Below are 27,022 nucleotides of genomic sequence, written 5' to 3' on the forward strand. Positions count from 1 at the left end.
TTGCTATAAATTGACCTCAGAGTACTGCTTTTGCTATGTCCTATAGGTTTTGGTATGATGTATCTTCATTTTAATTTGTTTCTAGGAATTTTTTTTATGTCAGTTTTCATTTGTTCTATTATCCAGTAGTTTTTGAGCAGTGAATTGCTCAACTTTCCACGTTTGATGTTTTTACCTTGATCTTCCTATTATTAATTTATAATTTTATAGCATTGTGGTCCAAGAAGATGCTTTGTAGTATTTCAATGTTTTTTAATTTTTTGAGCCTTCTTTTATGACCTAACAATGATCTATTCTGGAGAAGGATCCACATGCACTGGAGAAGAATGTGAATTGTGCTCTGTATATGTCTAGGAAGTCAAGTTGGTTGACTGTGTTGTTGAGTTCTTTGTATCTTTGTTCAGTTTTTTTCTTGTTGATTTATCCCTCCTTAAAAGTGGTGTGTAAAAATCTCCTATTACTCTTGTAGAGTTGCCTACTGTCCCTTTTAATTAAATTAATATTTGCTTCATGTAATTTGGAGCACTTTCATTGGGTGAATAAAGATTTATTATCATAATGTCTTTGTCAATTGACCCTTTCAGCATCATATAGTGTCCTTCTTTGTCTCTTATGTTGTTTTTCACCTTAAAGTCTACTTTATCAGAAATTAATATTGCCACTCATGCTCTTTTTTGATTACCATCAGCTTGGTAAATTTTTTTCCAACACTTAACTCTTAATTTGTTTTTATCTTTGTGTCTAAGGTGGGTCTCTTGTAGGCAGCATATCAATGGGTCTTCTTTTCTTATCCAGCCTGCCACTCTCTTTCTCTTGATTGGTGCATTTAGTCCATTCACATATAGAGTAATTAGTAATAGGTATGAATTGATTGCTGTCATTCTATTGTGGGTTTTTTTTTTTTTTTTTTTTGGCATGTTGTTGGTGTTTCCTTGGTCCATATACTTTTCTGTGCTGAGTCTGTTTTGTTGTCAAGTGCTTCCTCTCTTCTTTGTTTTATTGTTGGTTTTGTGCTTCTTATTAAACCCATATGTTTTCTTTCCTTCTGGATTTGCTTAGGGGGATTGTTAATTTCCTCTGTGGTTACCTTGGAGTGAATTCTTGTCTCTACATTTTGAGAACAGTCTGTTTCATGAGGACATTCTCCTGTTTTCCTCTCCATTTGGAAGTTTGTACCTAGAACTTTTATTCCCTCTGTTTTGTTAGTTGCTGTTGTGTACAGATTGGCTTCCTTGATTTTTAGTGTACAGTGTTTTATGGTCTTATTTTGAGTGTCTATTTCTGATTTGGTTTTATTGTAGATGTCCTGTATCCTGATTTTGTTGTTTTCTGTTGTGGGTTCTCTATCGGAAGGACTTCCTTAAGCATTTCTTGTAGGGTTGGTCTGGTTTTCACAAAATCCCTTAAATTCTGTTTGTCTGAAAATGCCTTGATTTCACCCTCATATTTGATGGACAAGTTGGCTGGATGTAGGATTCTTGGTTGGAAGTTCTTTTCCTTCAGCATTCTATATATGCCATTCCATTGCCTTCTTGCCTGCATGGTTTCTGCTGAGTAATCAGAGCAATATTTCTTTTGTCCCAGGCAGCTCGCAAAATTCTTTCTTTGTCTTTGGTTTTGGAGAGTTTGATTATGCTATACCTCAGTGTTTTTCTCTTGGGATCTCCTGTATGGGGTTCTATGAGCTTCTTGAACAAATATCTTTTCTTCCTTCATGATATGGGGGAAGTTTTTTGTTAGTAAGTCTTCACAATTTTCTCAGGTTGTTTTTTTTTCCCCCCCCACCTCTTCTTGTTCTGGAATTCCAGTGAGGCATATGTTGCTTCTTTTCATGTCATGCAATACTCTTAGGTTCTCTTCATTTCTCTTAAATCTTTGTTCTGATTTTTCTTCATACAGGGTGACATCCAGGGATTTGCCTTCTAGTTGGGAAATGTGTTCTTCAGCCATTTCTGTCCTACTCTTTTTTGCTTCCATTGTATTGTGTAATTCTATAATTTTGGTATTCATCTTCTGGATTTCTGACTGCTATTTTTATATGAATTCTGATTGTGCATTAATCTTGTTATTTTGTTCTTGAATGGTTTTGCTGAGTTACTTCCAGGGAACTGTCTGTGTTCTCCTTGCTTCTCTTTGGGGTTTTCTTAGGCTCTTTTAGAGTTCTAAACATACCTTCTAAATACCTTCTAAATTCCTTCTCAGATAATTCTATTGCTTCCTCTTCCTCCATGTTTAATGAGATCTTTGTTTGGGGTCTTACTTGTCCTGTTTTTTTGTTTGATTGAGGTTGACTGTTGTTTTGTGTTGTTGTTTCCTAGACATTTTGAGGTTGTCTTTAACTGTTAGTTATGTATTGATTTGTTTTGCTTTAGTTTTATGATGTAATATTTTGAAAAGGTGGAGCTGGTGTATTTTATTTTGGGGCTATTAATTTAGGTGTGCTGGGTTGCTCTGCAGTTTTCTTTGTGATGATGAAATCACTGTACAATCTGTATGCAGGTCTTTGTTTGTCATAAAGGGAGTTCAGGATTCCAGCCAGCAGGTATTATTGTGTCTGAATGTCATTTTTCTATTGGATGAGGGAGGGTAGTTGTGGAGAAATTGGGAGGAGAAGAGACAACGAAGAAAAGCTCCAAGTTGCTAGGAGCAGTTTCTAGGGCTTTTAGCGGGCTGCTAATTATGACACTGTACTGTTAAATCACAGGCCCGCAGCTCAAGTTCAGCAAAGACTCTACTTGTTAGGGGGCTGCCACTTTCAGCCAGGTTCAGACACATGCAAAAACCCCACTCTCAGGCCCCTCCATGCCAAAAAGCTGACCTAAGATAACTGCCCCATTCCGCGATCCGTGCGGGAGTTCCTCCCAGGACCCACCCACTTGCAGCTTTAATGTTCTCTTGCTCACGGGCTTCGGTAGTACCAGAGCCAGAGAAATCTCTGCTCTCACCCAGCGTTCCCAAGTTTACAGATAAAAGCAGGTGCTGAAGGTAGATCTGTGGAGTGGCTGCAGGTTCTCTGGTGTGGTGTGTTCTCTTCACTGCTCGAGGGAGGTTTCCAATGGCCTTTCTTGCCTGCCAGTTGGTGCTCTGCAGGGCAGGTTCACTTGTTTTTGTTATTTTTTCCCCCTCTAGGTAATTGCACTGCCCATTTCTCCCTTCTAATCCTACTCCCCTGAGTTTGGTGTACTCTGACTTAATGAGCTGTTCAGAGCACCAGAATCCCTATTTCAAACTGCTGCACCTAGTTTTTCAGGCACTAAGATGGTAGAGGGAATTAGCGTGGAGACTACAAATGAGACACCATTTTGAACTCTCTCAACCAATTCTTTTTGGTGCAGTGATTTGTGTGTTCCTTCCATCTTGTTTTGGTGCTCCCTGCATCATTCAATATTTTGCCCACAGAATCTTTCAGTATTGAACAAGGCTTGAATTTTTTCTTCAGCTCTCTCAGTTTGAGAAATAAGGAGTGTATTCTACCCATTTGTTTTTCTAATTCCATGTCTTTGCTCATTTCATTATGATACTCTACTTTGTCTTCTCAAGCCACCCTTTGAAATCTTCTGTTCAGCCCTTATATTTCATCATGTCTTCCATTTGCTTTAGCTATAAGGTCCATTCAAAAACAAGTCTCAATGTCTCTTCTGACATCCATTTTGATCTTTTGTTCCTTTCCTGTCTTTTTAATGGCATTTTGTTATCTTCATGTGTGATGTTCTTAATGTCATCCCACAAGTCGTCTGGTCTTCAGTCATTGGTATTCATTGCATTAAATCTATTTTTCATATGGTTACTAAATTCAGGTGGGATATAATCAAGGTTGTATTTTCACACTCATGAAGTTGTTTTAATTTTCTTGAGCTTCAACTTGAACTTGCATATTAGCAATTGATGGTCTATTCCACAGTTAGCTCCTGGCCTTGAGTAAGTACAACTGATAATATTAAGCTTCTTCATTGCCTCTTTCCACAGATGTAGATGATTTGATTCCTGTGTATTTTGTCTGATGAGGTCCATGCATATAGCCACTGTTTATGCTGTTGAAAAAGGTATTTGCAATGAATAAGTCATTGGTCTTGCAAATTTCTATCATGCAATCTCCAGCATCATTGCTATCAGCAAGGCCATATATTCCAACTACCCATGCATCTTTGTTTCCAACCTTTGCATCCCAATCATCAGTAATTATGAATATATCTTGATTGCATGTTTGGTCAATTTCAGACTGCAGAAGTTGGTAAAAATCTTCAATTTCTTCATATTTGGTTTTAGTGGTTGGTACATAAATTTGAATAATGGTAGTATTAACTGATCTTTCTTGTGAGTGTATGGATATTATGCTATCACTGACTAGAGTTGTACTTCAGGATAGATCTTGAAATGTTTTTTTGGACGGTGAAAGCAATGCCATTCCTCTTCAATTTGTCATTTCTGGCATAATAGACCATATGATTGTCTGATTCAAAATGACCCAACCAGTCTATTTCAGCTTACTAATGCCTAGGATATTGATCTCTATGTGTACTGATTCATTTTTTACAACTTTCAATTTTTCTAGGTTCACACATTGTACATTACACATTCTGATTATTAATGAATATTTGCAGCTGTTTCATCTCATTTTGAGTCGTAGCACATCACCAAATGAAGGTTCAGAAAGCTTTACTCCATCCACACCATTAAGCACAACTCTATTTTGAGAAGGCATGCTTCCCAATCATATTTTGAGTGCCTTCCAACCTCAGGGGCTCATCTTCCAGCACTACATCAGATCATTTTATTCATTTATTTATTTTTATAAATAAATATAAATATGTACATAATATATAATATATAATGTTATACAAATATATAATATTTAAATATATATTTTACATATAAAAATATATTTTATAAATAAAATACTGCACATTGGTTTAGAAAAAGAGGGTGAGAGTGGTTGTACAACTTGAAGAATGTAATCAATGTCACTGAATTTTACATGTAGAGATTGTTGAATTGGTATATGCTTTGCTCTGTTTATTCTCAACAACAAATAAAATATATTATAAAAATGATATTCAGCCATCAAAATTATGTAGAAGAAAACATAATGGTACGAAATGAAGAGTTCACAATATTTTGCTAAGTTGTTTTGTTTTTTAAGCATGTGTTTTTATTACTAATGCCACACAAAAATTATACCAAATCTTAGCAGCTTATAATAATCATTGTATTTTGCTCAGAATTTTGTAGCCAAGACTTTGAAAAGGGGTTAACTGGGCAGTTCTTGCTCTGGGTCTCTCGAGTGATTGCACTAAGATAAAAGCTGGGACCACATCATTTGAAGTTTCTCCTGGGATAGATATCCAGTATCTAAAATGGCTGTCAACTGGGAGTTCTGCTTGAGATGTTGGCCACAATGTTTACACAAGGCTTCTTCCTGTGTCTTGAGCTCCTTTAGTGCATGAAGACTTTAGGCTTTTGAACTTATTACACAGTAGCTGGCTCAGGGGTCCAGCACAATTGTTACAGAGAATAAGGCAGAAGCTGAATCACTTTTTTGGATGTTTGCAGCTCTCTTTTATAACTTCCAGAAAAAAAAAAAAAAAAAAACACTTCCATCAAGTCAATTGCAACTCACAGCAACCCCCATTGGGTTTCCAAGGCTGTAAATCCTTATAGGAATAGATTGCCTCATCTTCCACCTGCAGAACCACCAACCTTCTGGTTAGCAGCCCAATGCCTTATCCACTACACCACCAGAGTTCCCTATAAATGCCACAGCATATTATTAAAGATTATGTCTAGCATAGCTCCATTTTTTAAATTTACACATGTAGATAGCAAAAGATTTTAAGGAAGTAAAATATTAACAGTGATTTTTTTCTAGAATTTGGATGTTTTATTTTCATCATTTTTACTGGATTTTTTTTATACTGAATATCTAATAATTTTGTAATGAAACAAATCAAATAAAAATTTTAACTTTTAAAGTTTTTAACAAATACTTGGATACTATTTTATCTTCATATTCTAGACTAGCTAGGTGCTTTCCCATATATCCATCTTCCAAAATCACCACAGAGCGATCTATCAGACATCAAAACCTCAGATGCAAATTACACTTGAGTTCATACTTATTTTCTATTACATACATGTCAATAAATCCTCTCAATTTGGATTCCACTCATTATGGATTACTAGACCACCAGTTACCTGGCATGCCTAATAATCCATAATGAGCCTGGGAAGCATAATCAGTGTGGAACCCCATCAAAGAAATGATAGTAGCCACAACTTTCTCATGCAACACATTCAGGAAAACCCATAAGGAACCCCATCACACTACTTGAATATGGCAAAATTTTGGCAGCTGGTTTTTTTTTTTTCCTTCTTATATAAAGTAAAAACAGACTCAAATCAATCAGCACCATCAGCTTATGAGAATGCTACCTTGGGAAGAAAAAAGAAAAAATTAGCCAGCTGGCCAGCTCTCCCCAAATGATAAATACTGCATCTCTCCATTAAATAAGTACACCATGGTTGAAATGATGTGTCCATTTAGGCTGCCTTCAATGTCAATATCAATTGCTCTAGACAGAATGAACAGATGTCTTTCACTTAGTGAGTAGAGGTATATACTAGATCAAAATATTCACAAAAGTCTCAGAAGCTAAACCATATTAATGACCTTCTCTTTTTCTTTCCTCCTTCCCTGAAAACACTACTGAAAATTAAGGTCACCAGCTGTTGCATGCCATCAAAAACTAAAGAATTTATGGCAAGAGTCCTATTTAATTACAGCTCATGAAACTGATCCTATGTTATTGCAGACCTTATATATAAATATTATTTATATCCCCAACTTTCACGAAAGCAAGGTCTATTTCACAACTTTACCAAGGGTCAGGGAACTGCCCCTGATGTTAAACATAAAACGTGTTGTATAACTTAGCTAAACAGATTATGGGCTGGTTTTCAGACATGATTTTCTTCTCCATACAACTATAGCTCTGCTTCTCTGACAATGGAGAAAGAACTCCATTCAACACACATCTCCTTAAAACCAAGAATACCTGTCTACAGAATGAGTACTTAATTCAGAGGGCCATGGGGAGTCACTGAGGGCTTACAGAGAAAGGAATGACGTGATCCAAATGATACTATAGGGAGATTAAAGCAGAAATTAGTAAAATAGAAAACAAACCTCCATAAATTTTAAAACTAGTTCTTTGAGAAGACTAATGGAATAGTTAAATCCATCCCAAGCTAGATTAAAGGAAAAAGAGAGCAAAACAATAAAAGTAAGAATATGAAAAATGTGTAATTACAAGTTCTGGAGAAGCTAAGAAAAATCATAATAGAATATTACATACAATTTATGGTTACACATTTGAAAATTAAAAGGAAATAAATGATTTCCTAGAAAAAAATGCATTTTTTTAATTTTAAATTTACCCAAGAAATGGAAAACGTGAATGGACCATTACCACAGAGAGGTCATGATGAACCACCTATTGGCTTAATCCAAGAGATAGCTATACAAGTATGTGTCACTTAATATCCACAATAAATACTGTGAATAGGACATTATGTTATTTGGACCTTGTGCAAACACCATGTTATATATAGCATACTCACTGCTGTCTAGTCCATTCCAACTCATAGCAACCCCTCCTTGGGTTTCTGAGGTAGTATCTCTACAGAAGTAGATTGCCCAATCTTCTTTCCGAGGAGTGGCTGGTGGGTTTGAACCGCCAGCCTTAGGGTTAGCAGTCAAATGCCATTCATCAAAATAGACTCCACACAGACTACTCTGGCTCTTCCTTAGTGCCTGCAGCCTCCTGGTTTGCAAACTTGCACCTACACTTGGCTGCTTCTGGGAAGCCTGGCGGGAACAGCATGTCCTGAAGGACCAGCAGAGGGGCCCATGAGTTGTTCCTGCATCAGCTGCAGCAGGGGCGCCACCGCACCCAGCCTTTGTGAGTGTCGGAGAGGGGTGCAGCCAAGATGTTACAGCTATGGGAGCAAGCTGCGTCTACTGTGGTGCAACACACGCCATGCCTGCCAGCCTCACACCATCCTTCCAAGCACTGGACGTTTGTTGCCAAAATGGACGTTATGATGTGCATACCTGCATTTGGATTGAAGATTGGTTGTAAATGGTAGTAAAGACGAGCATGAAGGTAACTCTTATTAGCAGTATGATGCACTGGTATACAAGAAGAAAATAAGTTATATTTCTTTCTATCTCATCTTCTGTTAACTTTTGGTATGTCTGTTAACTTTTAGAGTTTTGTGACATTTTATAATATGTAAAAAATTGTTGTTGCTATGTGCCATCAAGTCGGATCCGACTCATAGCAACCCCTCCTTGGGTTTCTGAGGCAGTATCACTACAGAAGTTGATTGACCAACCTTCCTTCCAAGGAGTGGCTGGTGGGTTTGAACTGCCAGCCTTCCAGTTAGCAGTCAAGTGCCTTACGCACTATGCTACCAGAGCTTCTATGTAAAAAATAGTACTGTATTATTAATATACTAAATATACATATGAGGGGTAAATGATCAAAACAGTGTAGTGATATGGATGAGAATAAAAAACATTCAGAGCTGTATCTATACAGTAGCATACTATTCAGCAATATAAAGCAAGGAATTAATACTCACAACAACATGAATGAATGTCAATATCATTCTGAATGAAAGAAGTATCACACAAAAAAGTACATACTGAATGATTCTATCTGTGTAAAGTTGTAGAAAATGCAAACTCATCTACAGTGACCAAAAACAGCAGTGGTAACCTCAGGAATAATTTGGGGTGATGGGAATGTTCTGCGCCGTGGTTGTGGAGGTGGTTTCACAGATGGACACATCTGCCAAAACTCCTTGAATAGAACATTTTAAACAGATGCAGTTTATTACACATAAATTACACCTCAACAAATTTGATTACAAACTTATTTGGAGACAGTTCTTGTGGCAGAAAAGGTTCTAGATCCCCTATACTCCTCAGCTTTGCTATGCTGTAGTTACAAACAACACCCAAATCTCAACAACTTACATGTGTTTCTTATTCATGCTTTGCATTGGCTGTTGTTGTTAGGTTCTGTCAAGTCACTTTCAACTGATAGTGACCGAATGCACAACAGAACGACACACTGCCTGGTCCTGCGCCATCCTCACAATCCTTGGCTATGCTTGAGTCCATTGTTTCAGCCACTGTGTCAGCCTATCTCATTGAGGGTCTTCCTCTTTTTTGCTAACTCTTTCCTTTACCCAAGGGCTCTGGAGGCATAGTGCCTAAGGCACTTGACTACTGACCAGAAGGCTGGTGGTTCAAACCCACCAGCCACTCCTCAAAAGGAAGATTGAGTGATCTATATTGATACTGCCTTGGAAACCCAAGGAAGGGTTGCTATGAGTTGGATTCAACTCAACAGCAGTGAGTTTGGTGTTTTGTTTTGTTTTTTTTTTTTTTTTTTTTTTTTTTGGTTCCTTGGAAGGAAGATGGGGCAATCTACTTCTGTAGGGATACTGCCTCGGAAACCCAAGGAAGGGTCGCTTTGAGTCAGGTCCGACTAGACGGCACGTAACAACAACAACAGTGCCTAAGGCATTTGACTGCTAACCAGAAGGCTGGTGGTTCAAACCCACCAGTCACTCCTCTGAAGGAAAGTTGGGCAATATAATTCTGCAGAGGTACCACCTTGGAAACCCAAGAAGGAGTCATTATGACTTGAATCAACTCAACGGCAGTGAGTTTGTTTTGTTTTGTTTTGTTAATTTTTTGGTATCTCTAAAAATATTCTGGTTGGAACTGGTAGCTTTTCATTATATCCAAATTAGTCTTCTTCCATTCAAAATTATCAGTTTAGAGTCTTGGGGAACAATTTCCCATTTCATATGTAAAAGAAGCATTTCCTGTTTCGTATATAAAAAAGAAACATTTATAATGATAAAATTTCTCTCTCCAGTATTTCAAAAACTGGACTGGCAATCCATAGAGTTTAAAAATACTCATTAAAAAATACTCCTGTCACCATATAATCACCTTCAACTCTAGAGTAATAATTATAATAAGACTATTGATTGTCTAATGGGTACCAGCAATTCTGCTAGGCTCCTTACATACAATATCTTGTTTAAGCATCACAGCAACCCTGCAGGTTGATGTTATATTCCTACTTTATAAATGATAAATCAAGGCTTAGAGAGAGAAAATAATTTACCAAGTGATGCATAACTAATGCATGATTTTTAAAAAATGGATGGCAGAAATGGTGAAATGTTTAACTACTAATCAAAGGTTAGAAATTGTAATCCCACTAAGAGGTACCTCAGAAAAAGACCTGATGATCCACTTTCAAAGGTACAGCCAAGAAGACCCTATGGAGCAGTTCTCTGTATACGTGGTGTTACCACTGGGTTGAAATCAACTCAATGGCAAATGTTTTCCTTTCTTAAAAATAATATATGTTATTATTGTTGTTGTTAGGTGCCATCTAGTTGGCTCCAACTCATAGCAACCCCATGCACAACAGAACAAAACACTGATCGTGTCAGACTCACGATCCTTGCTATACTTGAGTCCATCATTGCAGCCACAGTGTCAATCCATCTTGGTGAAGATCTTCCCCTTTTTTGCAGTGCCTAAGGCACTTGACTGCTAACTAGAAGAGTGAGGGCTCAAACCCACAGCCATTCCTCAGAAGGAAGAACAGGCAATCTACTCAGTAGAGATACCTCCTCAGAAACCCAACGAGAGGTCACTATGAGTCAAAATCAACTCGACAGCAGCGAGGTGTTTTGTTTTGTTTCTTTTTCTACTTTACCAAGCATGATATCCTTCTCTAGGGAGCGGTGCCTTCTGACAACATGACCTAAGTAGGTGAGATGAAGTCTGACCATTCTTGCTTCCAAGGAACATTCCAGCTGCAGTTCTTCCAAGACAGATTTGTTCATTCTTCTGGCAGTCCATAGAGCTTAAATTAGAATCTAATTCTAATTCCAAACAAAATCATGTTCTTTTGTAAACTGTTTTTTCATGTGCTCATTGAGGAAAATATGGAAATGTACAAATATTTTTCAGGGAAAAAAATATCTATAATTCCACATCCAGAGGCAAGCACTCTTAAACATTTTGACAAATTTATTTCCAATATTTTCCAGTGTATTTTTCTTCTTATTGTGAGTTCATAGACCATATATAATTTTATATCTAATTTTATTTAATATTATATCATGATGCAAGTTTTAGTGATAGCGTATTATTATATAGATATTCCATCATTTATGTAACCATTTTACTAATGTTTGTTAGGATGCTACCAGTTTTTCACTATTACAGAAAGCATTCCAGTAAACTTCTTCATATACAAATGATAGTTGGCAAGAAAATTGACTAGAAGGTGAATAATTGGAGTAAAAATTATGGGTATTTTTAGGAATCTTGTTACATTTTACTGAATTTCTTTCCACAAAGGTTATATCAATTCACACCAGCCATGACTGAATTTGTCTTACAACACTCTTACTATGATAGAGTATTATTACTTCTTAATCTTTGCTAATTGATGGGTAGAAAATTAGACATACCAGGTTTTATTTTTCCTTGAACTGACAGATGGAAGTTTCTTTTTCACATGTTTAAAAAAATGCAATATTCTTCTTTAGAAGTTATGCTAATTCATCTAAATTATCCCAGTTTTAGACACCATAAGTCTTTGAGCTTTCTATTTACAGCATGTTGCCTCCCCAGATAATGTTAATCTGATGAATTTATTTCATTTATTCATCCACTTATCCATATTATCCTTCAACAATCTTTATGGAAAAGATTTTGACAAAAAGTGTTGAGTTTTAAAAACATTCATATCCTTTAGTCCAGTAGACCCTCTCCCAGTAGAATGTCTTCTGCGGACCAGTCACCTTTTATTTGGTTTCTAAAGAAACTTGAGGAAAATAAGCCTAAGGAAATATCCCCATCCTTTGCTTTTCTTTGTTTCTCCCTTGTTTCAGAAGAGTAAGTATATCACCAAGGGCAGCTGATATGAAAACAATGGAAACCAAGTGATACCACCTGTAGCTATGTAATTACAAGCTCTGTAAGAGGCTAACCAGTTGTGCTGGTATTCAGTTATTCCAAATGTTGTTGGACAATGTTCCAAGCCGTGGAAAGATTCTAGTTCAGAATCTTTCCTCTAAAAAGATAGGTAGATACAGATATAGATACTGATAGGTAATCCTCTGAAATAGCAAGAAACTATCATCTCACCTTCTCACATAGTCTACTATGAAGCAGGTACTCTATGAAACAGCTAACAAGCCAATCACTCACAGTATGTCCCAGAGTCGACCTATCTGTAAACTCACCACCTACCTAATGATGGATGGGTCTCTTGGAAGAAGACAAGAGATGGGTGCAGGTTAATTTCTCCCCCATCCACAGTCATTCCTTGTGTATCACCACAATTTATTTATGTGGGCAGTGAGGAGCTGGTGAGTAATTTCTAAGCCGTAAATTACTAAAACCCAACAGGCTTTCAAAAGTTCATACACCAAGCATGCATTTGTTCATTTAAGAAATATTTATTGTTTACTTATTATGTGCCAGGCAGTATGCTAAATTTTAGAGATAATGTAAGGAATGAGCTAAATAAGGTCCCTGCTTACATGGCATTTACATTCTAAAGGGGGAAGACAGACAAAATAAGGAAACACATATATAAACAAGAAAATGTCAGACTGTAATAAGAGCTATGAAAAAAAATCAATACAGTGATATGGTAGAGTAACTCAAGTACTGACCAATTTAGACAGGATCCTCTGGCAAGCCTCTCTAAGGAAATGTGTTTCCGTTTAAGACTTGAAAGGTAAGAAGAAGCCAAGAATCAGCCCCAATAAACCTCCAGGAAAGAGGATCCCAAGCAGTAAATAGAATCTCTACAAAACAGAAGGTTGACCAGTGTACCCTGAACAATGTAAAGGGTGGAGAAAGAGAGAAGCAAGGTGTTGAGAGGAGGAAGAAGAAACTACCTTATATGAAGTCCTTTTAAAGAGTTCAGAGTCCCTGGGTGGCACAAATGGTTAACACATTCTGCAGCTAACTGAAAGATTGGCAGTTCTAGTCCACCTAGAGGCACCTCAGAAGAAGAGCCTAGTGATCTACTTCTGAAAACTCAGCATTGGAAACTCTAAGGAGCGCAATTCCACTCTGACACACACACGACCTCCATGACTCTGAACTGACTTGAGGGCAACTATGTGTTAAGTATGGTAAAAGGTTTAGGCTTTCCTGTGGGAGCTGTGGGAAGATGGAGAAAGGCTTTAAGTGTTAGAGGGAGTGTCAGGGAGAAACTCAATCTGATTTACATTTTGCCTGTCTGCAGGGCTAGCTCCCACCGCTTCTGTAATTTTTGGCTAAAATATTGCCTGCTCAATGAGACCTATTCCGACCAACTTATTTAAAATTGTAAAGCACTAATATCCTCTTCTCAGAAGCAAGACTAGGCAATCTACTTCCACAAAGATTTACTGTCTCAGAAACCCAATGGGGGTCGCCAAGAGTCAGAATCTACTTGATGGCAGTGGGTTTATTTTTTTGTTTTAATCCCCTCTTCTGTGCCTCTCCTTATACTCCTGATCCCCTTTAACCTGCTCTACCTTTTCTTTTCCCATAATATTTCTCACTTTTATAAACAAGGACACCTAGTAGCATAATGGTTAAAGCCCTGGGCTACTAACCAAAAGATCAATGGTCTGAACGTACCAGCAGCTCTATAGGAAAAGGATATGGCAGTCTGCGTCTGTAAAGACTGGAAACCCTATGGGGCAGTTCTCTGTCATAAAGAGTTGCTACCAGTTGGAATTGACTCCATGGCACACAACAACAGCAAACATATCATGAGCATCCTGGGCGGTGCAATGATTAAGTGCCAGTAAGGATCCTCATGATACGTTAGCAAGTGAATTGACTCAACAGCATACACAACAACATACCATGAAATTTACTTATTTGTTATATTTACTGTTTATTATTGGTCCCCTCGTGTGAATTAAGTTCCTTAGGTGCAGGGATCTTTGTTTTGTTCACTGATCTAGTCTGGAATGGTGGCTGGCTCATAGTAGGCCCATAATAAACATTTACTGATTAAATGAATGAATTTACATTGAAATAATTTGGAGTCATAAGTAAATAGCATATTATGGTTTAAAACAATTTTCCCTGTGGAATGATCTGAGAAAGCCATGTTTTTATCCACAACTATTCCTCAGAACGAAGGTTGGGCGATCTACTTCCGCAGTGATACTTCCTCGGAAACCCAAGGAGGGGTCGCTATGAGTCGGGGCCCACTCTATGGCACATAACAACAACAACAACAATGGAAGAAGTAGGCCAGAGCACTTCAATATCAGGTGTCACTACTCTTTTAGAGTCATCTCACTGGCAATTTTTTATGGTGCTAATAACCTGTTTCCTCAAGGAGTGAAGCGCTACTCTGCATTAGGCTGTGGGTGAATACCAGTACTTGGTGTATCATTCTACCTAGATTATCACAGGGACATAAACCATGAAGTCACATGCTTTTATTGCTTGTGACTTCTTGTATTTTGCCATATAATCCTGCTGCCAGTAATAACACTAGGATCATGGAGCCCATTTGTGTGCTGGAATGTACTACTCTGTATTATGCAGCAGTAGCTATCAATTTTGTGGTGCAAGTTCACAGAGATACACAAGTTTGTTACCTACCAGAGTAATTGAAGCTGCAAGCACAGATAATATAGAAAACTTGCAAACCAAAACTAAACTTACTGCCGTCAAGTTGTATCCGACTCATAGCGACCCCTCCTTGGGTTTCTGAGGCAGTTTCACTATGGAAGTAGATTGCCCAACCTTCCCTCCAAGGAGTGGCTGGTGGGTTTGAACTGCCAGCCTTCTGGTTAGTGCTCAAATGCCTTAGGCACTACGCTACCAGAGAAAACTTGCAAGATTTTTATAAAATATGAAAATATGCTGACAAGTTCTGCTTTTGTCCCTCAAGCTTGTACACTCATTCACACCATAGGCAGGATCAAAAAACAGGACTAGGATATCAAATTAGCCACAAGGAGGCTCAGGTACCAAGCAGAAGAATGATACCTAAGAGGTGTATTCCAGATCTTCTCTCTGTGAATGCCATTTAGTTTCACAATATCAATTCCTTCATCTCGGAGCTCTGGTGGCATAGTGCTTAAGGCATTTGATTGCTAACCAGAAGGCTGGCAGTTCAAACCCACCAGCCACTCCTCAGAAGGAAAATTGGGCATTTACTTCTGTAGAGATACTGCCTCGGAAACCCAAAGAGGGCTCACCGTGAGTCACAATCTATTCAATGATGTCCGCAAGTTTTGGCTGGTTTTTTTTTTTGTTTGTTTGTTTTGTGTTCCTTCATCTATGAAAAACAGAAAATAAGCTTACCCTGTCCCAAAATTTCTAGAGCAGTCACTCTAGACAAGTTAATAACCCATTTCATAATCCTAAGGAATTGCATAAATATAATCTGGAAAATACCAGAAAATGCTCTAAAGGTTCAAAATCCCTGGCCCCAATATATGGTGGCTGGATTTGTAAATCACGAATGCTACCTGTCTTCCTGTGAATCCATCACACACTGTTGGATGTCTGCCTAAGAGATGAGCCAGTCCCCCTTTGTCCTTCCCTTGAGGAGCTCCCATATTACTCTGGCTTCCCCTTGCACCCCTCTCAGCTATTTGGTTTAGAGGGTGAATTATGCTATGCCACAGTTCTAACCAATGAGACACAAGAACCTTCTTGCGGGGTGTCTGGAGGGATTTTCATCAGTGGTGAAGAGATACATGAGAAGAAACACCCTTCTGATCACCCTTTGCTTCAGCTGGATGTTATTGTGTCTGCACACAACGCCTGCAAATATGGTGGCCAACTTCCACCCAATAGAATGAATTGACTTGCTGAAGAGGCTAAGCAGAAAGATGTGAGAACCTGAGTCCATGATAATGACACTCAGCTATGAATTTACCACTCTGCCTCTGGACTTCTTGATATGTGTGATAATCAATCCTTTTATAGGTAGGATGATGTGGGAAGCAGGATAACGTCCCCCTCCCCAAAGGATATCTGCATCCTAATCTCTGGAACCTGTTAATATGTTAGGTTACAGGGGAAAGGGGAGTTTAGATTGTAGGTAGAATTAAGGTTGCTCAACTGATGACCTTAAAATCGAGAGATTATTCTGGATTATCTGGGTAGGCCCACTGTAATCCTTGAAAGTGGGAGAAGGGACATTACCAGCAAGGGAAAAATGCCTCTCTCCTTTAGTGCCCATGCTAGTTCCCTCTAGCATCTTGTTGTTGTTATGTGCCATCAAGTCGGTCTCGACTCATAATGACCTCTCCTTGGGTTTCCGAGACGGTATCACTATGGAAGTAGATTGCCCAATCTTCCTTCTGAGAAGTGGTTGGTGGATTTGAACTGCCAGCCTTCTGGTTAGCAGTCAAGTGCCTTAGGCACTACGCTACCAGAGCTAGCATCTTAGTGCTTGAAAAACTAGGTGCAGCAGTTTGAAATGGGGATTCTGGTGCACTGAACAGTTCATTAAGTCAGAGTACATCAAACTCAGGGGAATAGGATTAGAAAGGAGAAAGGGGCAGTGCAATTACCTGGAGGAAAAAAAAATAACAAAAACAGGTGAATCTGCCCTGCGGAGCACCAACCAGCAGGCGAGAAAGGCCATCAGAGACCTACCTGGGGCAGTGGAGAGAGAGTATCACACTAGAGAACCTGCAGCCACTCCACAGATCTACCTTCAGCACCTGCTTTTAACAGTAAATTCGGGACCGCTGGGTGGGAGCAGAGATCTCCTGTACTGCTGAAGTGTGTAAGAGAGTTTGTTTTCCTTCTGGATTTGCTTAGGGGGATTGTTAATTTCCTCTGTGGTTACCTTGGAGTAAATTCTTGTATCTACATTTTGACAACAGTCTGTTTCATGAGGACATTGTCCTGTTTTCCTCTCCATTTGGAAGTTTGTACCTAGAACTTTTATTCCCTCTGTTTTGTTAGTTGCTATTGTGCGCAGATTGTCTTCCTTGATTTTTAGTGTACAATGTTCACTCCCGTACTGCATAATTCACCCTCTAAACCATATTTCCCCTGTAATGGCTCCCGTACTGCTGAAGTGTGAGCAGAGAGAACATTAATGTCACAAGTGGGCAGGCCCTGGAAGAAACTCCTGTCACAGATTGCAGATCGGGGCAGCTATCCTAGGTCAGCTTTTTGGCATAGAGGGGCCTGGAGAGCAGGGTTTTTGTGTATATCCGAACCTGATAGAAAGTGGCAGCCCCCTAACAATTGAAGTCTTTGCTGAACTTGAACTGTGGGCCTGTGAACAACAGTACAATGTCATCAGCAGCAGCCTGTTCAAAGCCCTAGAAACCACTCCTGGCACCTTGCAGCTTTTCTTCATTCTCTCTTTTCCTCTCACTTCCTCCACCTCTACCCTGCCTCATCCAATACAAAAACCACAATCACATACCTGCCGGCTCAAATCCAAGACTCGCTTTACAACAAACAGAGATCTGCATCTACATTCCACACAGCAATTCCATTCCATTATCACAAAGAAAACTGCAGAGCAACTCAACACACCTGAATTAATAGCCCCCCCCCAAAAAAAAAAAAAACCCAGCTCCAACTTTTCAAAATATTAAATCATAAAATCAAGATAAAACAAATCAATATATAACTAACAGTTTCCTAGACAACCTCAAATAGTCTAGGAAAAAAACAGGCAACCTCAAATCAAACAAACAAACAAACAAACAAAAAAAAAACAGGATAAGATATTAGAAGTAAAATCCCAAACAAAAGTCTCATTAGAGATGGAGGAAAGAGGAGGGAATAGAATTATCTGAGAAGGAATTTAAAAGGTATGTTAATAGAGCTCTACAAGAGCCTAAGGAAACCCCAAACAGAAACAAGGAGAACGCAGACAATTCCCTGCAATAACTCAGCAAAACCATTCAAGAACAAAATAACAAGATTAATACACAATCAGAACTCATACAAAAACAGCAGTTAGAAATCCAGAAGATGAATACCAAAATTACAAAATTACACAGTACAGTGGAAGCACAAAAGAGTAGGATAAACTGGCTGAAGAACACATTTCCCAACTAGAAGACAAATCCCTGGAAGCCACCCTGTATAAAGGAAAATCAGAACAAAGATTTAAGAGAAATGAAAAGAACCTAAGAGTTATATGGGACAACATGAAAAGAAACAACATATGCCTCATTGGAATTCCAGAACAAGAAGAGGCAAAAAAAAAAAACCTGACAAAATTGTGGAAGACCTACAAACAGAAAACTTCCCCCATATCATGAAGGAAGAAAAGATATTTGTCCAAGAAGCTCATAGAACCCTATACAGGATCGATCCCAAGAGAAAAACACCAAGGTATAGCATAATCAAGCTCTCCAAAACCAAAGACAAAGAAAGAATTTTGTGGGCTGCCTGGGACAAAAGAAATATTACTTATAATAATCAAACAGTTAGGCTGAGCTCCCATTACTCAGCAGAAACTATGCAGGCAAGAAGGCAATGGAATGGCATATATAAAACACTGAAGGAAAAGAACTTCCAACCAAGAATCCTATATCCAGCCAAGTTGTCCATCAAATATGAGGGTGAAATCAAGGCATTCTCAGACAAACAGAATTTAAGAGAGTTTGTGAAAACAAGACCAACCCTACAAGAAAAGCTTAAGGAAGTCCTTCCAATAGAGAACCCACAACAGAAAACAACAAAATCAGGATACATTACATCAACACTAAAACCAAATCAGAAATAGACACTCAAAATAAGACCATAAAACATTGTACACTAAAAATCAAGGAAGACAATCTGCGCACAATAGCAACTAACAAAACAGAGGGAATAAAAGTTCTAGGTACAAACTTCCAAATGGAGAGGAAAACAGGACAATGTCCTCATGAAACAGACTGTTGTCAAAATGTAGATACAAGAATTTATCTACAAGGTAACCACAGAGGAAATTAACAATCCCCCTAAGCAAATCCAGAAGGAAAACATATGGATTTAATAAACACAAAACTAACAATAAAACAAAAAAGAGAGGAAGCACTTGACAACAAAACAAATTCAGCACAGAAAAGTACATGGACCAAGGAAACACCAACAACATGACAAAAAAAAAACACAATAGAATGACAGCAATCAATTCATACCTATCACTAATTACTCTCAATGTGAATAGACTTAATGCACCAATCAAGAGAAAGAGAGTGGCAGACTGGATAAGAAAAGAAGACCCATTGATATGCTACCTACAAGAGACTCACCTTAGATACAAAGATATAAACAAATTAAGAGTTAAGGGATGGAAAAATATACCAAGCCAACAGTAGTCAAAAAAGAGCATGAGTGGCAATATTAATTTCTGATAAAGTAGACTCTAAGGTGAAAAACAACATAAGAGACAAAGAAGGACACTATATGTTGCTGAAAGGGTGAATTGACAAAGAAGATATTACGATAATAAATATCTATGCACCTAATGAAAGTGCTCCAAAATACATGAAGCAAATATTAATTGAATTAAAAGGGACAATAGACAACTCTACAATAGTAGTAGGAGACTTTAACACACACATTCAAGGAAGGACAGATCAACTAGAAAAAACTCAACAAAGATACAGAAGAACTCAACAACACAATCAACCAACTCGACCTCATAGATGTATACAGAGCATTCAACCCAACAAAAGCATAATTCATATTCTTCTCCAGTGCACACAGATTCTTCTCCAGAATAGATCTTATGTTAGGACATAAAACAAGCCTCAACAAATTCAAAAACATTGAAATATTACAAAGCTTCTTCGTGGGCCACAGTGCTATAAAATTGGAAGTTAATAATAGGAAGATTGAAGAAAAAACATCAAATGTGGAAGTTGAACAATTCACTGCTCAAATACTACTGGGTAATAGAAGAAATAAAAACTGAAATAAAAAGTTTCCTAGAAACAAATGAGAATGAAGATACATCATATGAAAACCTATGGGACACAGCAAAGGCAGTACTCAGAGGTCAGTTTATAGCAATAAATGCATACATCAAAAAGAGGAAAGAAACAAAATGAACACTCTAACTCAACAACTCCAACAACTAGAAAAAGAACAACAAAAGAATGCTACAGTACCTAGAAGTAAGGAAACAATAAAGATGAGAGCAGAAATAAACGAAACAGGAAACAAAATTTAAAAAAACAGAGAATATCAACAAAACAAAAAGCTGGATCTTCAAAAAGATTAACAAAATTGACAAACCATTGGCAAATCTAACAAAAGAAAAGAAAGAGAAGATGCAAATTACAAGAATAGTACATGAAAAGGGTGTCATCACAACAGAACCAACAGAAATAAAAAGATACTGACAGAATATTATGAAAATCCATACTTCAATAGATTTGAGAACCTAGAAGAGATGGACAAGTTTCTACAATCACAAGACCTACCTAAATTATCCCACTCAGAGATAGAATATTTGAACAGACCTATAACAAAAGAAGAAATTAAACAGGTCATAAAAATATAAAATTCCCCACAAAGAAAAGTCCTGGCCCTGATGGCTTCACTGGAGAATTTTACCAAATATTCAGGAAAGAGTTGTCACCTATACTACTCAAGCTTTTCCAGAACATAGAAAAAGATAGAATACTCCCAAACTCATTTTATGAAGGAAGCATAACGCTAATACCAAAACCAGGGAAAGACACCACTAAAAAGGAAAACTACAGACCAATATTCCTCATGAACATAGATACAAAAATCTTCAACAAAATCCTAGCTAACAGAATCCAACAACATATCAAAAAAATAATACATCCTGACCAAGTGGGATTCATACCAGGAATGCAAGAGTGGTTCAACATCAGAAAAACAATCCATGTAATCCACCACATAAAACAAAACAAAGGAACCATATGATTATATCAATCAATGTAGGAAAGGCATTTGATAAAATCCAGCACTTGTTCCTGCTCAGAACTCTCAGCAAAATAGGGATAGAAGGGAAATTCTTCCATAATGAAAGACATATCTGCAAAGCAAATGGGCAACATCATTATTAATGGAGAAAGACTCAAGGCATTCTCCTTACGAATAGGAACCAGACAGGGATGCCCTCTATCACCACTTCTATTTAACACTGTATTGGAAGGCCTGGCCAGGGCAATAAGACAAGAAAGAGAAATAAAAGGCATACAGATTGGCAAAGAGGAAGTAAAACTATCTCTATTTGCGGATGATATGATCCTTTATGTACAAAACCCAAGAGACTCACCAAAAACCTACTGGAACTAATAGAGAGGTTCAGCAAAGTGGCAGGATACAAGGTCAACATACAAAAATCAGTTGGATTCCTCTACACCAACAAAGAGTCCTCTGATAAACAAATAAGGGAAACAATTCCATTTACAATAGCTACTGAAAAGATCAAATATCTATGAATAAGCCCTACTAGAAACACAAAAGACTTAAACAAAGAAAACCATAAAATACTACTACAAGAGAAAACAAAGGCACTACATAAATGGAAGAACCTGCCTCGTTCATGGATAGGTAGACTGAATATTGTGAAAATGTCAATACCACCTAGAGCAATCTACACATTTAATGCAATCCCGATCCAGATACCAACAAAATTTTTTAAGGACATGGAAAACCCAATTACTAACTTCATATGGAAAGGAAAGAGACCTCAGATAAGAGGAGCCCTTCTGAAGAACAAAGTGGGAGGTCTCACACTCCCTGATTTCAAACCTGCTGTACACCCACAGTAGTCAAAACAGCATGGTACTGGTATAATGATAGACAAATAGACCAATGGAACAGAATCAAAAGTCCAGAAATAGACCCATCCATCTATGGACAGCTGATCTTTGACAGAGGTCCAAAACCCATTAAATGGGGAAGAGACAGGTCTCTTTAACAAATGGTGCTGGCAAAACTGGATATCCACTTGCAGAAAAATGAAACAAAACTCATATCTCACCCCATACACAAAAACCAAATCAAACTGGATCAAAGACTTAAAAGCAAAACCCAAAATGATAAAATTCATCAAAGATAAAATAGGGGCAAATGTAGGAGCACTAATTTACAGCATAAATAGACTATCAAACATAACCCAGAATGAACAGGAGGTAGAAGAGAAGCTAGATGACTGGAACCTTTTAAAAATTAAATTCTTGTGCACATCGAAAGATTTCACCAAAAGGGTAAAAAGAGAACCTACAGATTGGGAGAAAATATTTGCCTATGACATATCAGACAAAGGACTTATCTCCAAAATCTATAGAAAACTTCAACACCTCAACACCAAAAAGACAAACAACCCAATTCATAAAAGGGCAAAAGACTTAAACAGACACTTCACTAAAGACAATATGCTGGCGGCCAACAAACACATGAGGAAATACTTGTTATCTTTAGTCATTAGAGAGATGCAAATCAAAACAATGATAAGATATTATCTCACCCCAGCAATAATAGGAAAGTTCAATAGGACAGAAAATAATAAATGCTGGCGAGGTTGTGGAGAGATTAGAATTTTTGTGCACTACTGGTGGGATTGTAAAATGGTACAAATGATGGCAAACAGTACAGCATTTCCTTAAAACACTGAAAATAAAAATAACATTTGACCCAGAAATTCCGTTACTAGGAATATATCCTAAAGAGGTGAGAGGCAGCACATGAACAGACACATGCATGCCTATGATCATTGCAGTACAATTCACTACAGCAAAGAGATGGAAACAACCTAAATGCTCATCAGTGGATGAATGGATCACCAAATTATGGTACATTCACACAATGGAATGCTATGCTATACTAAAGAACAATGAAGGATATGTGAATCATCTCACAACGTGGATGAGCCTGGAGGACATTATGCTGAGTGAAATAAGCCAATTGCAGAAGGACAAGTACTGTATGAGCCCATTACTGTAAAAGGACAGAGAAGAGTTTGCTTGAGAAAGGCAACTCACTTTGTAGATTACCAGGGTGGGGAGGGAAAAGGAGGGATTAATTTCGGGCTAGTTGGGGGACACACACTGAAGTGGGTAAGGGGAGGGAAGGTATAGAAACAGTCCGAGACCACCATGATAACATTAGGAAAAGGGAGGACATCCAATTGTGCACATAATGTATAGACAATAGATGCTAACACCAACCAGTATATCCACAATACTGCATTACCATTAACACCAAACACCAGGCTATAGATGAACACATAAACACCTGAGAGGATAAGATGGCGGTCAGTGAACTGGAGTACAAGCTAGACCAAGGATAGATTCAGGAGAGGCTAATCTTGCACAGATATAGTGATACAAAATACCTACAATCCTTACAGAAACAACAGAAGACAGACATAGAATACTCCCTCAAAGACAGCTAGACACTGTGGGAGAGAGATCCAACAGATCTACTGACTCCAGACCATAGTACTGGGGGACACTAGACTCAATTGGCACAACAAAATACATAAAAGTCTTGTTCCTCATCCTACGTTGCTGAGTAGCAACTGGGGTCCTAAAAGCTTTCAAGCTGCCATCTAAGATGCAGCTAATGGTCTCCTATCTTCGGAAGTGAAGAAGAGTGCAAAAAAACAAGGGCATTTGGAAGCAATCAGCCCTAGGACACAATGACCCTTGAGACCAGAAGAACTAGATGGTGCCCAGCTACCAATGCCAACCACTCAGGAAAGGATCAAATCTGGAGATCCTGGATAGAGTGGGAGGAAAAACGTTGAATAAAATCCAAAAACTTAATAATGACCAGAATTACTGGTCAGATAGAGTCTGGTGAGACAACCAATACTCTTGTCCTGGGATACATTCTGGGCCTGGAATAAAGCTCACTCCCAGGGGCTGGTTCTTAGCCCAACAGTAAACAAGATGTACATGCAGACCACTCAATCCACGGTGAGGCACCCACATACCCCATGGAAATGCATCCCTTGGAGCAATCAACCATGGGGCACCAGAGAGGCAACATTCGGACACACAGGAGTGCATAACTATGAGGGGAAGTGGGGAGGTTACTGGGCAGGGAGGGGAGGAGGCTGGGTTAGGGTTGGGGATGGTAAATGGGGAGTACAACTAAATGTACATGTAATGTTGAATGTAAAACAAACTCTTAAAATAAAAATTAAAAAAATGCAGCACATTATCAAATGTTTTATCTTTGCCTTACTGGCACAGATTTAATTTGTACCTCACTTACTCAAAGTATTAGTTCTCCTAAAATTTAATAAACTCTGTATATGTCCATTTTCTTTTGGGGAAAACAAAAAGTGGGAGAAGGAATTTGATGACAGGACCAAAGAGGTGGCAGTGGGAAGAGGATTAAACCAGGCCCTGCTGGAGGAAGGGGCCCTGAGCTTCTAGAAGCTGGAAAAAGCAAGGAAAGGGGTTCTGCTCTAGAAAACCTAGAAGGAATGCAGACCTGCTGACCCCTCATTTTTAGCCGAGACCCACATTTGACTTCTCACCTATAGAAGTGTAACATATTATCTTGGTTTAAGTCGCTAAATTTGACTGCTAACCAAAAGTTGGTGGTTCAAACCCACCAGCCACTCCATGGAAGGAAGATGGAGCAATCTACTTCTGTAAAGATTGTTGTTGTTGTTGTGTGCCGTCGAGTCGGCCCCGACTCATAGTGACCCCTCCTTGGGTTTCCTAGGCAGTATCACTACGGAAGTAGATTGCCCCATTTTCCTTCCGAGGAGTGGCTGGTGGGTTTGAACCGCCAGCCTTCTGGTTAGCAGTCAAGTGCCTGAGCCACTATGCTACCAGAGCTCCCAAGATACACCACCTCAAAAACCCAACGAGGACTGCAATGAGTCAGAACGGACTCGATGGCAATGGGTATGGCTTGTTACAGCAGCTACTAAACACTCATAGAGATCACCATATACTTTAATGTCCAAATCTAGGCACATACGAGTGAAAGGAATGTTATTAATAATTTTGGCAGAAAAACAAGGGTAAGTTGGGACTGTCCTGGGAATTCCAGAGCATACAGTCACTCTACTTATTGTTTCTGTCACTTTGAATTGAGTTTTCTGACATATGTGCCAAAAATAACCTAACTAGTTACACTTAGCCTGTTGACACATACCATATATTGGCATAAGTCTGTTCTTGAACATAAAGCTATTTATTTCAACAAGCAAACATAAAGCCAGTATCACAGGAAATAGTACCTTCCTCAACTCAGGTATTAGCCACACATAGGGAGGGCTCCCTCCCCAAACTGAAGTTAGTTCAAAGCATATAAAAGAATGAAAAGAAAGGAAAATCCAGTTCCCACTTTCAAAAAAAAATCTACAATTAAGTTGGAAAGATAAATATCTCAGAAATTAAGAACCTAATGAACTGACTTATAAATGGCTGCTTCTTGGCAGAATCTGAAAATATTCCCATGCTAAACTGTTTAATCCCTCCAAAGAGGAGGAAAATGGAAAACTTGGAGGATTCCTTACCCAGATCTAAGCATCCTTTCTCCTAAATCCTGTGAATGTTTTGTTCCCCAATGTAAGCTAAAAGAAATGGAAAGCAAAGTACATTTTGAAAAGCTAGATTAGGGAAGATTTGACATTATAAGACAATGACATTCAGTCACTGAATAATGAAAAAAATATGCATAAGAATCTCACTTAAAGAACCTAAATTTTAAACAGTCTACACAAGAAAATAAGGATCAGTGCTAGAATGGGTTCAGGGAATTTTCCTTGGGTGTTTAAGTGGAAAACAGTGGGAGAAGTGAAAGTCCAGGGTAAATGCAAAAGAGCCTTGAGAAATTAGTTCACATTATCTATCTGTGAAGTAATGCAAGAGGCGAGATAAATTCAGGGGCTTCGTCTTTGACAAAGGATTTCAATTCCTAAGATTCCTGAAGCGATGTAGAGCCCTTCCCACACAGAGCAACCAGCCCAGAAAAGGACCAGGGAAAGATTCAAAGGACCCTCTTGCTATGGCCATTCTGGGCATTCATGGGGTAGGGACAGTGCTTCCCAAAGCAATTTCCTGCATTGAGAGAAAGAAGGAAAGATTAAGGGAAGATTCTGTAAAGAGATTTATCCTCCTGTGAAGGAAATGACTTTGCCTTTTTTAATTGATTTGTTTGAGCCAGAAGGCCTACCTGGAGGGCACCTGCCTGGAGTCGCTCCACAGGTTCCTGGAGAACAGGAAGGAGACACTGCTGCGCACAGTGCCTCCAAAGACACGTGTGACCAGATACCGCATTTCTGAACATGAGATCATACTGAGGTGCTGGGCTCTGGGCTTCTGTCCAGCGGAGATCACCATAATCTGGCAGCAGAATGGGGAGGACCAGACCCAGGACATGGACTTTGTGGAGACCAGGCCTGCAGGAGATGGGAGCTTCCAGAAGTGGGCAGCTGTGGTGGTGCCTTCTGGAGAGGAGCAGAGATACACATGCCGTGTGCAGTACGAAGGACTGCCAGAGCCCCTCACCCTGAGATGGGAACTGCCTACCACCTCCAACATGGGAATCATTGGCCTGGTTCTTCTTGGAGCTGTGGTCCTTGGAGCTGTGGTGACTGGATCTGTGATGTGGAGAAGGAAGATCTCAGATAGAGGTAGAAAAGGAGGGAGCTATGTTGAAGCTGCAGATGTGAATAATGCCACGGGTTCTGATTTGTCTCTCATTCCTTCTAAAGCATTAGACCACTGTCCCATGTGGGACTGAGTGATACAAGATTTTTTCACATGCAAATATGAGTGGATGCTGTACTCCAGCTGCCACAAAATAGTAGCATTTGGTCTGAAGCTTCAGTAATTAAGACATTGTGTAGAACTGGGAGGTGATCTGCATCATACTAATCATCCTTTCTGCTGACATTTGTTGAGTGCTGGCTATATGACACACACTTGGGAGCTCTGGTAGCATAGTGCCTAAGGCACTTGA

At 38.7% G+C, this 27,022-nt stretch overlaps 1 protein-coding gene across 1 annotated transcript in view; it reads left to right on the forward strand.

The window, feature by feature from the left end:
- The window catches only part of LOC103206389 (HLA class I histocompatibility antigen, A alpha chain-like), a 58,205-nt gene extending 31,402 nt beyond the window's left edge, over window positions 1–26,803 (forward strand). The window contains exon 3 of the mRNA XM_042780982.1: window positions 26,225–26,803. Within this exon, the coding sequence (XP_042636916.1) occupies window positions 26,225–26,803 (579 nt within the window). The remainder of the gene's footprint in view (window positions 1–26,224) is intronic.
- Window positions 26,804–27,022: the final 219 nt, after the last annotated feature.

Source organism: Orycteropus afer, unplaced genomic scaffold, assembly GCF_000298275.1.
Source record: "Orycteropus afer afer isolate SDZICR_OR568_19922 unplaced genomic scaffold, OryAfe1.0 scaffold00001, whole genome shotgun sequence".
NCBI classification, from domain to species: domain Eukaryota; kingdom Metazoa; phylum Chordata; class Mammalia; order Tubulidentata; family Orycteropodidae; genus Orycteropus; species Orycteropus afer.